Raw genomic sequence first — 10,502 nt, 5'->3', positions numbered from 1 at the left:
AGATATGTCATTCGGAAGTTTGAAGGATTAAGGGCCAGCCTAGTACACGGGGCGTACTAGGTAAGGGTGTTGCGATTTCTCCTTGGAGTACGTTGGGTGTACCAAAGTAACGCATGACGTACTCCAGTCAGACCCAAACCCTAATTTAGGGTTTTGGACCATATTTAAGCTCCTTAACTCAACATCAAACCCTACTATCTTCAGCCTCCATATCTTTAAACCCTAGAATCGAAACCCTAGCCCCCATTGGTGTCATTTTTGACCTTTTGTTGGTATTTCATGCATTTTGGTGATCTTTGAAGAAGAAGGAGCTTCTTGGAGAAGTGTAGGATTGCTTGGAGCTTTTGGATCCAACCTTTGTGCATCTTGATCTGTTTTCTGGAGGTATAAAGTTTCTAACTTGATGACTCTACGTGTTAGATATAGTTTAAGAAGTATTTTGGGTTTATTTTGGTCCTTAGAGTCATACTTGATCTTGGCATTTAGGAGGTCCCTTGTTCATAAAAATGTCATCTTGATGAGTTGTGTTGGACCATGCATGAATTTAGGTGCTTATTATGGTTTGTATTAAGGTTTTGGTCCCATTAAGCCATGAAAAGGGGGTAAAGTTGCCAACTTTACGTGTTAAGACATCTCATTAGGGTCATATCTAAGTTTGGAAGTCATTGTCTTAACCATTAAGAACTTAATATTGATTTTTGGATCCCTGTAGAGTACGTTGGGCGTACGTGGAGGTACGCTCAGCGTAATGCTGGAACTCTGCATCGATCGCTTGTAATTTATGCTTCGAGGGTGGGTACGCAGGGTGTACTCCCCAACAAGTTAATTTTGGGCTTTTTAAGGTTTGGGCCTTATTGGGCCATTAGACTTCTGACTTTGGACCATTGATAGTCTGTGGGCTTTCTTGGTATTTGTCCTATGATGGTTTTTGGGCCCAATTAGGAAGTTTAGCCATATTGGGCTTTGGTTTGCCATTTAGAGATTTGAGCTTTTTGTGCTAATGGGTTGGATCTTGGTTTGGCTCGATTTGCCCCCTGCGACTTGATGTAGCCAGTTACTCGGTTCCCATGCCTACATGGCATACTAAAATTAGACAATGAGCTTATATTCATGTTAAATTAGACCCTAAACTTTGATTTTTTTAAATTTTTTTTATTAAAACTAAACACAATTTTCTAATTTTTTCAGTTCTTTATTTTAATTTTTTTTTTTGAGGTTTTTATTCAAAACTAAAATTTGTTTTATTTTTTTCATATATATATATATATATATATATATATATATATATATATATATATATATATATTCGTTTTATTTTTCATGAATTTGATAACGTGTTTTTATTAAAACAAAACTCGGTTTTATGTTTTTTTAAGTTCTTTATTTTTATTTTTTTATATTTAGTCAAAAATAAACTTGGTTTTAATTTTTTTTTTTTGTTTTTTATTTATTTTTTTTTTCGTTTTCCTTTTCATCAATTTGATAACTTTTTTTTTACCTTTTTTTCAAAAAAAAATTTGTAAAGTGTATGAATATATTAGATTATATTATATTTTTGGTGTTTGATTTTTTTCTATATTTTATTATTTGGGTAATTTATGGTTTTTCTATTTTATTTATATTTTCACTCAATGTGTGATATTTATGATTTATAATTATTAAAATAAAATAAACTAGCTAAACTTATTAAAATGTAACTTGCAAATTAAATTATATTTCTGATATCAATATAATATTTTTCAATATGATAATAGACTAGAATAAAGAATAAAAGAAATAATAAGAGTAGGACTCTAGAAAATAACTTGTTACAATATTTTAAATTGAATTTTTTTTTCATTTATTTGAAACTAAATAAATAAATAAATAAACATTAAAAAAACCATAAATAACTAAAATTATAAAAATACATAGAAAACAAATGTCAAAAAGGTCAAAAAAAATTATCAAATTGATGAAAAAAACAAAAACATAACAAAAAAAAATACGAAATAAAACGAAAAATATTAAAAACAAACGAAAAAATAGAATCGAGTTTAGTTTTGACTAAAAAAAACAAAAAATAAAAATAAAAATAACAAACTTAAAAAGAAAACGTAAAACTGAGTTTAGTTTTAACAAAATAAATAAATAAATAAAATTGAAGTTCAAGTCTAATTTAGTATGAATAGAAGTTCATGGACTAATTTAACATGCCACAGAGTAGAACCGGGTAACCGGCTAGAGCAAGTCGCAGGGGGAAATCGAGCCAAAAATTAGATTTTAGGATTCAATTTAACGTGATATCTTCGGTGATTAAATAGAATCAATTTTGATACTTCGATGGCCAAAAAAGTCAAAACTCTGTTGAGTAATAGACGCATTCAAAGAGACAAATTCCTATACCAATTTAACCAATTTAAAGGTCTAGCTTTGTTAAGACTACTAATACCGAAAAAAAAGAACAGCTTGCAATTCATTTGCAATAAATTTGGAGGTCTATCTCTCATACGTTGCTATGTAGTATAATGCCTTCGACCACTATTCATCATATACGTAATACGTCAAAGGACTCAAAGCCTTAAACCGTCTACTTTTCTACATAACTCATGTTGCCGATGATTTGAAAGCATTTACCAACTCATGTCGAGTAAGCAATTAAAGAAGTTCAAAATGAGAATGATCTCCCAAAGCACAGCCTCAAACTCGATTAATAAGATTGCAAAGAAGAATCTGTACTAAATTTTGCATTAAGCTAAGATATATGCTCATAATATGCTAATATTTTATTCCTTGGACGTAATTCTATCAATTAAATTATAATAAAGTGATGTTTTACACTCCATTTTTTGTTAATCAACGCCAAATAGTTGAAGTCAATTATGTATGTCTCACAACAAAATGTCGGCATCATAGGTCAGCCCTAGCAATTTAAGTTTATCAAGAAACCACCAACGCTTTCCACTTTACAACTTGGGAAACTAATGGTCTAGCAATTGATAACTTTAAGTTGTCATTCTATTCTTGCCCTTTTGTAGATAATCCAAGATTAAGAAAGTTGTAGGCATTAACAAGATATCATTGACATGCACAACCACAATCCATCTTATCCATCATGATCCCTAAGATAAGTGACCATTTAGGGGAGTAGCGTACACGAGTAGGAATGAAAGAAAGCAAAATTTTGAATGTCTCGTATACGAGCCATAGCGTACACTTTTTGGTGGGTCCCACCATATTTGTGACTTCCTCCACTCGCTTAAGGTACCCTATATATATTCACCAAAGATCAACAAGAGGAATCAGACCACATTATAATCTAAAAGGATATACGCCTAACAACCGGTCTCACAGCCAACATTGGTAAGGTAAATCACACTGTAGCTCGCATTTATAAATTCTTTATCTTTTATCGCTAGGGAAAGTCATATTTCAATTTATTTACGCAAACAAATAACATCCCAAATCAAATTAAACCACATATGTTAAACCTTGAAACATATAGACCTTAATATACACATCTCTAATAGTGGAATGTGCACATCATTTAGCCGAAATACATTCAGCAAAAGTAAAAGTCAACAACAATAACCAAAAGAAGGGCCACACAAGATGGCTACATGCTACAGGAGAAGAGCAACAAAAGAGAATTAAAAAACTAAAATAGCAACAGTTCAAGATCTAGACTTATATATTTTTTGCTGTTAAGTGGGGTAGGCAAGGAGTTATTTAATTCAAAGAAAGCTCAAGGGGTATTTGGAGGCCATTGCTTATAGCATAGTGTTACTATAGTAATAAAATATATATCTTTGATGGTGAATTATTGAAGATGTAGGTAATGCTTAGCAAAGTGGAAAGACTATTATGACAAGGAAGTCCACTACCACCTAAACAATGCATTTTATACAAAGTGTAAGCACTCAAAGGAGCTTCCAAGAAAAAGTGTTTGAGAAGCAGATGGTTGGGAATAAAAGCTACTCCACTTAGTGCTAAAAAGGGTTGTTATATGCTCCAATAGCCAGTTGCATTACAGTAGTTCACTTCGCAATTATCATAGTGCTGATTGTATTTCTTATTTGAGGAAGTATGAGAATATTTGGGAATATAAATCCATAAAGGTTTCCATGTTATTTGTAGCCAATCCATCAAAACCACCTACTTGATAATCATCATTACCTATTAATACTTTCCCTCCTTGCTATACTTTCAAAAATGGTCAAAGATTAACAATTTGAATTTGAATTTTAATTTCAATATGGATTGGGCTCCCAATGGGCCATTGGGCATTTATGTTATTTGTCTATTTGTATTTGTCTAGTATATTATTGTTATAACCTTGATTTACATCTCATATAATGCATCTCATATATGCTCTTAGTCTAGGTTGATTAAGGAAAATCAAACCAAAAACTCAAATTAAAACTTAACAATGATGCTTAGCTGTTAGGAAAAAAAAAACACCTTGACAATGATGCTCAAATTCACCTCAAACCCTGATTGGTCAATTTAGAATTCGCTAGCTCCACTTACAGGCACATAGTGCTTCTTTTATCTTGGAACTACGTCGTATGGAATTTGTATTTTTAAGGTTGATAGTGTTTAATCCTCTTGTTTAATTTAGTATGTCAACTGTCAGTGGTCTCTAGTTTTATGAAGTATTTTAACTTTGAGTAAAATTGTTATTCCATGATTGAGAAACATTTAAGTTATGTTCAATTTTCTAACAATTTTATTATGTTTTATTCTAATAAATGAAGCTGCGAATAGTTGACAATCGAATTTCAAGAAACGGATATTGCATAAAGATATGAGAACAAGGACAATTTTTTCATTATGTATTTTAGATGATTTTTATAAAAACACTTTATTCTAACAAAAAAGTTATGTATGCAAATTTATTATACAAAATAGAAAAAGACAAAAACCATTTTAAAGTCAGTTTTTTTCATTTGGAACGGCTGAATTTTATTAAGCTAGCAATGAGCTAGGACAAACAATTACATGAAAACAGAAGAATGATTATGAAGCCAAGTCAACCATCCTAACTTAGCTTTATTACGTCTATTTGAAATTCAAAAGAAAGATTTATCAGCTACATCGTCAAAAAACAAGGCCTTTTTAGGGTGAACCGTTCCAAATATGGTAGCATTTCTAAAATTCCAAATGCACCAAAACGTAGTCATAACGACTGTATCAAAAATCTTATGTGGCCCTGCCCTCAACATGACCACATCTGACCAAGAGACAAGAGAAAGAATAGAAATTTGATACCCAACCAAATAGCAATACGTCTCCTAATATCCATTAAAGCAGGGCAACCTGTGAAAAGATTATCGATGGTTTTCACTGAACACAAACAAACATGATACATGATCGTTACCACCAAAATCTCTATAGAAGAAAGTCTTTCTCTCGTAGGAATACTTTGAAGCTCCACCCTTCATATTAGAATATTGAGTTTAATGGGAACCCAATTATTCCATTTTAAAGTCATGTATTTTTGGATAAACTAGAAAATAACTAGCCTACTTGAATGAACCACTCTACAAGTCTACATCATCGTGTTTAGTTCTATTTCTATATTCTCTCCTTCAACTATATATGTTTCAGCAGTTGTACAATTTTCATTTGTGGTCGAGACAAATATACATAGCTACTTCTGAATTTTTAAAATCTAAAAGTTATGTTCTAACTGATCTTTTTATGCCATATACTTTCCCTAAAGCTACACTTACATTGTATTTAGACGATTCATGTGAATAAGAATTATGGGACCAAAGCAAAAGTGAAAGTTGAATAAAAGGTTCCCTAGTTTTTATCTTGATCAAGTTGAAACTTTGGGTCAACCAACAAAGGGAAGTGGATGCAACCACCTGTCAAAGTTGTGAGGAGATGTTTGATATTGACTTGAAAAAAACCAACTAACTAAACGCCATGTCATTGTTTCTATCATTCTATCCACATTGCTACTTGCTAGAATATTATCCAACAAACATAACATAACATGTGTTTGCCAAGGAACCCACACACCTTTATCTTACTATATTATCATACTATATTAATTGTGGTATATTAATTAAAATGAAACTAAAATAGTTATAAAACAATAATAAAAAATAAAGCTAGTATATTTGACTAAATTACAAGTTTGTATTTAAAAAATAATAATTTGACCTATCAAGTTGACGTAACATGACCATTTTGACTTCAATGTATAAAGTAGTTTTGGGATCTTCCATGATCGATTCCAAGGTCAACTCTTTTGGTATATCGAACTTGAACCATAAATCTTGTGAGATTTTAATCATTAAGGATTTTGAAAAAAGAGGAAAAAAAAGATAGTGCAAAATGACATTTTACATGGATATAATAATCTTTTTCAAACAATGTGAAAATCGATTATTTTTAAAATAAAGTGTGCTCGTTTATTTGAACAAAATCAATGAATAACTAATTGAGATGACACCACCAAAAATCCACCTACCTATTTAGAAAAATTAATTCTAAAATGAAGTTCTGTTTATTTGCTTATTTAATACAAAAATAGCAATATCTCCTAACAAAACAAGTGATTAGATGCTTATATATTTGTTTTGTAACATCCCAAACACACACACACACTAAAATATTGTCCGATTTTGGCAACCAGATACCCAAACTTCCAAGCAGGTCACCCATCCCGATACTGGTAAACACTGATTATGGGATCTGTTGCCCTCACAGATTTAAAACGCGTCTTGGAAAGAGACTTATCCACACCCTTATAAGAATGTTTTGTTCATCCTTAGCGAGTGGTCCCACATTGGTTTGTGAATTTTAAGGATCATTGGCAAAAATATAAAAAAAAGAATTCTAATTAAAACAATCTAATGACAAAAAAAACATCAACAAACTTCATCCTATGCAGCAACAGCCGCCTTTTCTACTTTCTTTGTAGCAGCCTTTTCAGGAGTTGGTATTTCTGGCTTTTCGATTCCTTGTATATCAGTTATCCTTAGCTTTGTCAATTCCTAAAAACATTATCATTTTTATTAAAAAATAAAAAACGAAAAACATATTTAGAAGCAGAAAATTGTGAAATGATTTGGGTTTACCTGTCTATGACCTTTTGTTCGGCGATAATTCTTTCTTCTCTTTTTCTTAAATATGATTACTTTTGCATCCAAAGCCTGTCAAGACACGTAAAAAAAATGAAATTTGATTTTATAAATGAATATATAAACTATTATTATTTAAAAAAACAAAAAAGAAAATGGATTTGTTATGATTCTTACATGCTCTTCCACAACAGCATGAACAGTGGCCTCAGGTAGAACAGGTCGACCAATCATTGTTTGAGTCTTGGAACCCAGCATCAGAACCTTATTTAAAATTAACTGCAATAAAAGAAATTGGATTTCATTTAAACAATTTGACTTCGTATAATTATTGTAACAAAAAAGACAACTATTGTAGATGTTCAAATTAAATATTATAGACATAATCCCTAAAGAAGAAAAACATAAGGGAAACCTTTGCAAAAGGGCTTGTATATTGAAAATCATTTTAACAAATGGTATAAATGCATGAATATTAAGAATTAAGGTTAGCTAACCTTATCATGCACTTCACAGAACTTCAATTTCTCTGTATATATGCAATCCCCATTGCTCACTTTGAACTGATGTGATCCAATCTACAGCAATACAAACAACTCATTACACATAAAAAGGAATGTTTTCATTTGACACCAATACAATCATCAACAATGTAGATAGCTCCATTGACTTTAAGTGCAAGTGTGTGGAAAAGTTAAGACTTAACTTAATCTTTAAGTCAGGGAATAGGCTAATGAAGCTCTTATTAGATGAACAAGACCATTAATAAAACTAGTTTTGTAATGCTAAAATAAGAATGTCATTAGTTACATTTGCAGAGTCACAATTTGAATTGTAAGGGATCAATAACAAGAGCAGATTTAAACTTTTTTGTTCTGAAATAGTTTCTTCATTGCTATTTGCTAAGCATAATACTGTATATTTCTAGCCAAAATTGTCACCTAGAACTAATATTTCAAGACTAACACACTATTACATCACATTGTATCATCAAATCTTAAAATTTGAGAACTAAATATTACCTGAATAACAGCAAAAACAGGTTCATACGACTTAAAAACCCGGTCCGACCGCTGGAGCTGCCCAATCACCTTATACCCAATGGCAGCCGCCTCGGCTTCTTTCTCCTCCGGCGAATACTCTCTCTTTACAGCATGATTTTCCGAATCCTCCCTCATTTCATCATCATCAACATCGTCATCATCATCGTCATAATCACTATCATCTTCTTCACTTTCATCGTTGTTATCGCTGTTATCGTGTCTATCGGACGAAAAATGGCGATATGTCGTGAAATTTGTTGAGGAATAGAAATTAGGGGTCGAAAGAGTGTAGTGGGATTTAGGGTGGAAGGAGTTTTTAGGCAAATTTGGGATCTGCGTCAGTGTTCTGAGGTGCTGAAGGAGTGACGGAGGATCCCGATGTAGTGTTGATTTGTAAAGCTGTTGGGTTAGGGTTTGAAAACGTCGTCGATTAGCCATTGTTGATTGAAGCTTCTTCCTCTCTGGTTTCGGAGCGAGTGTTAGGGTTTAGATTATAGCCTGTAAGGGGTTATGGTATGAGACTATTTTTAAAAGGACTATTTTTAACATTCGAAAAAAGCTAGTGAACTGGTGAAATTATTTTCTGAGTAGTTTACAAATTTAGTCCCTGTGATGTTAAATGTTAAGAATTTAGTCCATATGTTTTATTTAATGCATAAATAGTCCATGAAGCCAAACTTTGTTTCAAGTTCATTGATAGTGCTAAAGATTTATCGGCATCTTACTTACTACTAAATTCAATCTCCATCATTGTTAAACCTAAAATTAAATCAAATTTAACCAAAACTCAAAAATAAAACTAATACTAAAACAAATCATTATTAACGTCCATTGTAACGAAGTAATCCAAGTTGTCTGGTTTAGGTTGCTTGTTAACTTCTAGTTCTATGACCGGAAACTAAAAATTACAAAACAAAGAATAACTACACTCAAACAAGATGCTTAATTAATTTCCAAAAAAAACTCGGTGATTTGTTCTATATTAATAACTTGGTGATGTGTTCCTATCGAATGTGAAAATCTAGAAAAAATATATATGAAATGAATCATAAATCAACAATGTTTGATTGCATAAACAACATTAGGTTAGTGTACTGTGCTTAAGAGATGTGTTCTTGTAAGGTAAAACCCATTCTTTCAACCGTAATTTGTTGATTTTTGGATTAAATTCGATGAGTTGTTCTAAGTTTGAGTAGTTTCATAACTATTTTTACTTTTCCATGTCTTTTACTAGATTTAAATTTTTGATGTAATGACGAATAACAATATGGGAGCATATATGAATGTCATTCAAGTCGGGTTCTCCTAGGATTATTTTTAATTAATCATCTTTCTTTCCATTTTTATATAAATAATAATTAGATCAATAATAATGATTAACACATTTTTTTCTATCAAGTTGGAAAGGAAAACATTGAAACATTGTTGAGATATAGGTTGAGGAATGAAGTTGAAGTGGATTGAGAATATATTTTCTAGGTGTGTATCGAATAAGGTGAAAAGATGAAAAAATGAAGAAGATTAAGATAAAAGGAAAATGTGTAGAAATTATAGAAACAAGATTTTCCCAACATCAAAAACTCTTATATCATTTGAGGGTTAAGAGTCAGAAGGTTTATATGTACTTACACCGGAAACCTCACTATAAATCCCGACTCTACACTCATAACATATCACTCAACCTAATCTAACAATGATCAAGAAAAAAATCAGAGAAACACAAGAGAGACCCTAAATTGATGAACATAATTGAGTGAAGAAGACGCAAGAGAAAATGATCAGAAAAATGACTCTTCGAATGAGGCAAAAGCTCAATATCAACCACTTAAATACACCAGGTCAAGTAAAATCCAAAGACCCGTGTACAAACCCGTACAACTTTGAATAAAGCACACATTGGTCCTTGAACTTTGATAATACTCAACCTGTACACAAAGAAACAAATACAAACACAAGAAAGATCCTAACTTTGCAAAATGTTAGTTTGAAATACATAAAACATTTATTAATTTTAACAAAACTAACTATTTTGAAAACAAATTTATTTTAAAGAAAAAGGATCAAGCAAACACAACTTCTCAGTTCTCACACAAAACATTATGTTGAGAAGAAACAAGAAACTTAGTGAGAATATCAACCACTTGATTAGAAGCACTAATCTTAAAAAAATTTATAACACCTTTTGAAAAATTTCCTTATGAAATGAACATAAATTTCAAAATGCTTGTTTTTATTATGAAAAACTCGATTTAAGGTTATTTTAATCGTAGACTAATTGTCACAAAAAAAAAAAAAAAAAAAAAAAAAAAAAAAAAAAAAAAAACATTCACAGGAACAACATTTTTCAAAACCAAATCACATAAAACCTTCAAAACCCAAATTT

The 10,502-nt window shown here is 31.2% G+C and overlaps 1 protein-coding gene and 1 long non-coding RNA gene across 2 annotated transcripts; one reads left to right on the top strand and one right to left on the bottom strand.

Moving 5' to 3' along the window:
• Positions 1–3,152: 3,152 nt before the first annotated feature.
• LOC145100231 (uncharacterized) lies at positions 3,153–4,109 on the top strand. Its single transcript, XR_013704908.1, has 2 exons — positions 3,153–3,347; positions 3,809–4,109. It is a non-coding gene; the product is annotated as an uncharacterized LOC145100231 (long non-coding RNA).
• Positions 4,110–6,480: 2,371 nt separating this feature from the next.
• On the bottom strand, positions 6,481–8,643 carry NFD1 (Ribosomal protein L21). The gene is made up of 5 exons (XM_079039361.1): positions 8,099–8,643; positions 7,574–7,654; positions 7,254–7,355; positions 7,074–7,148; positions 6,481–6,989 (listed from the first exon to the last, which is right to left on the bottom strand). Exons 1-5 carry the CDS (start codon positions 8,555–8,557, stop codon positions 6,879–6,881), a joined length of 828 nt encoding a protein of 275 aa, XP_078895487.1. The 5' UTR covers positions 8,558–8,643; the 3' UTR covers positions 6,481–6,878.
• Positions 8,644–10,502: the final 1,859 nt, after the last annotated feature.

This window comes from Lactuca serriola, chromosome 4 (genome assembly GCF_051521515.1).
Source record: "Lactuca serriola cultivar US96UC23 chromosome 4, Lser_US96UC23_V15, whole genome shotgun sequence".
NCBI classification, from domain to species: Eukaryota; Viridiplantae; Streptophyta; class Magnoliopsida; order Asterales; family Asteraceae; genus Lactuca; species Lactuca serriola.
This window is presented reverse-complemented; position numbering and strand designations above follow the sequence as displayed.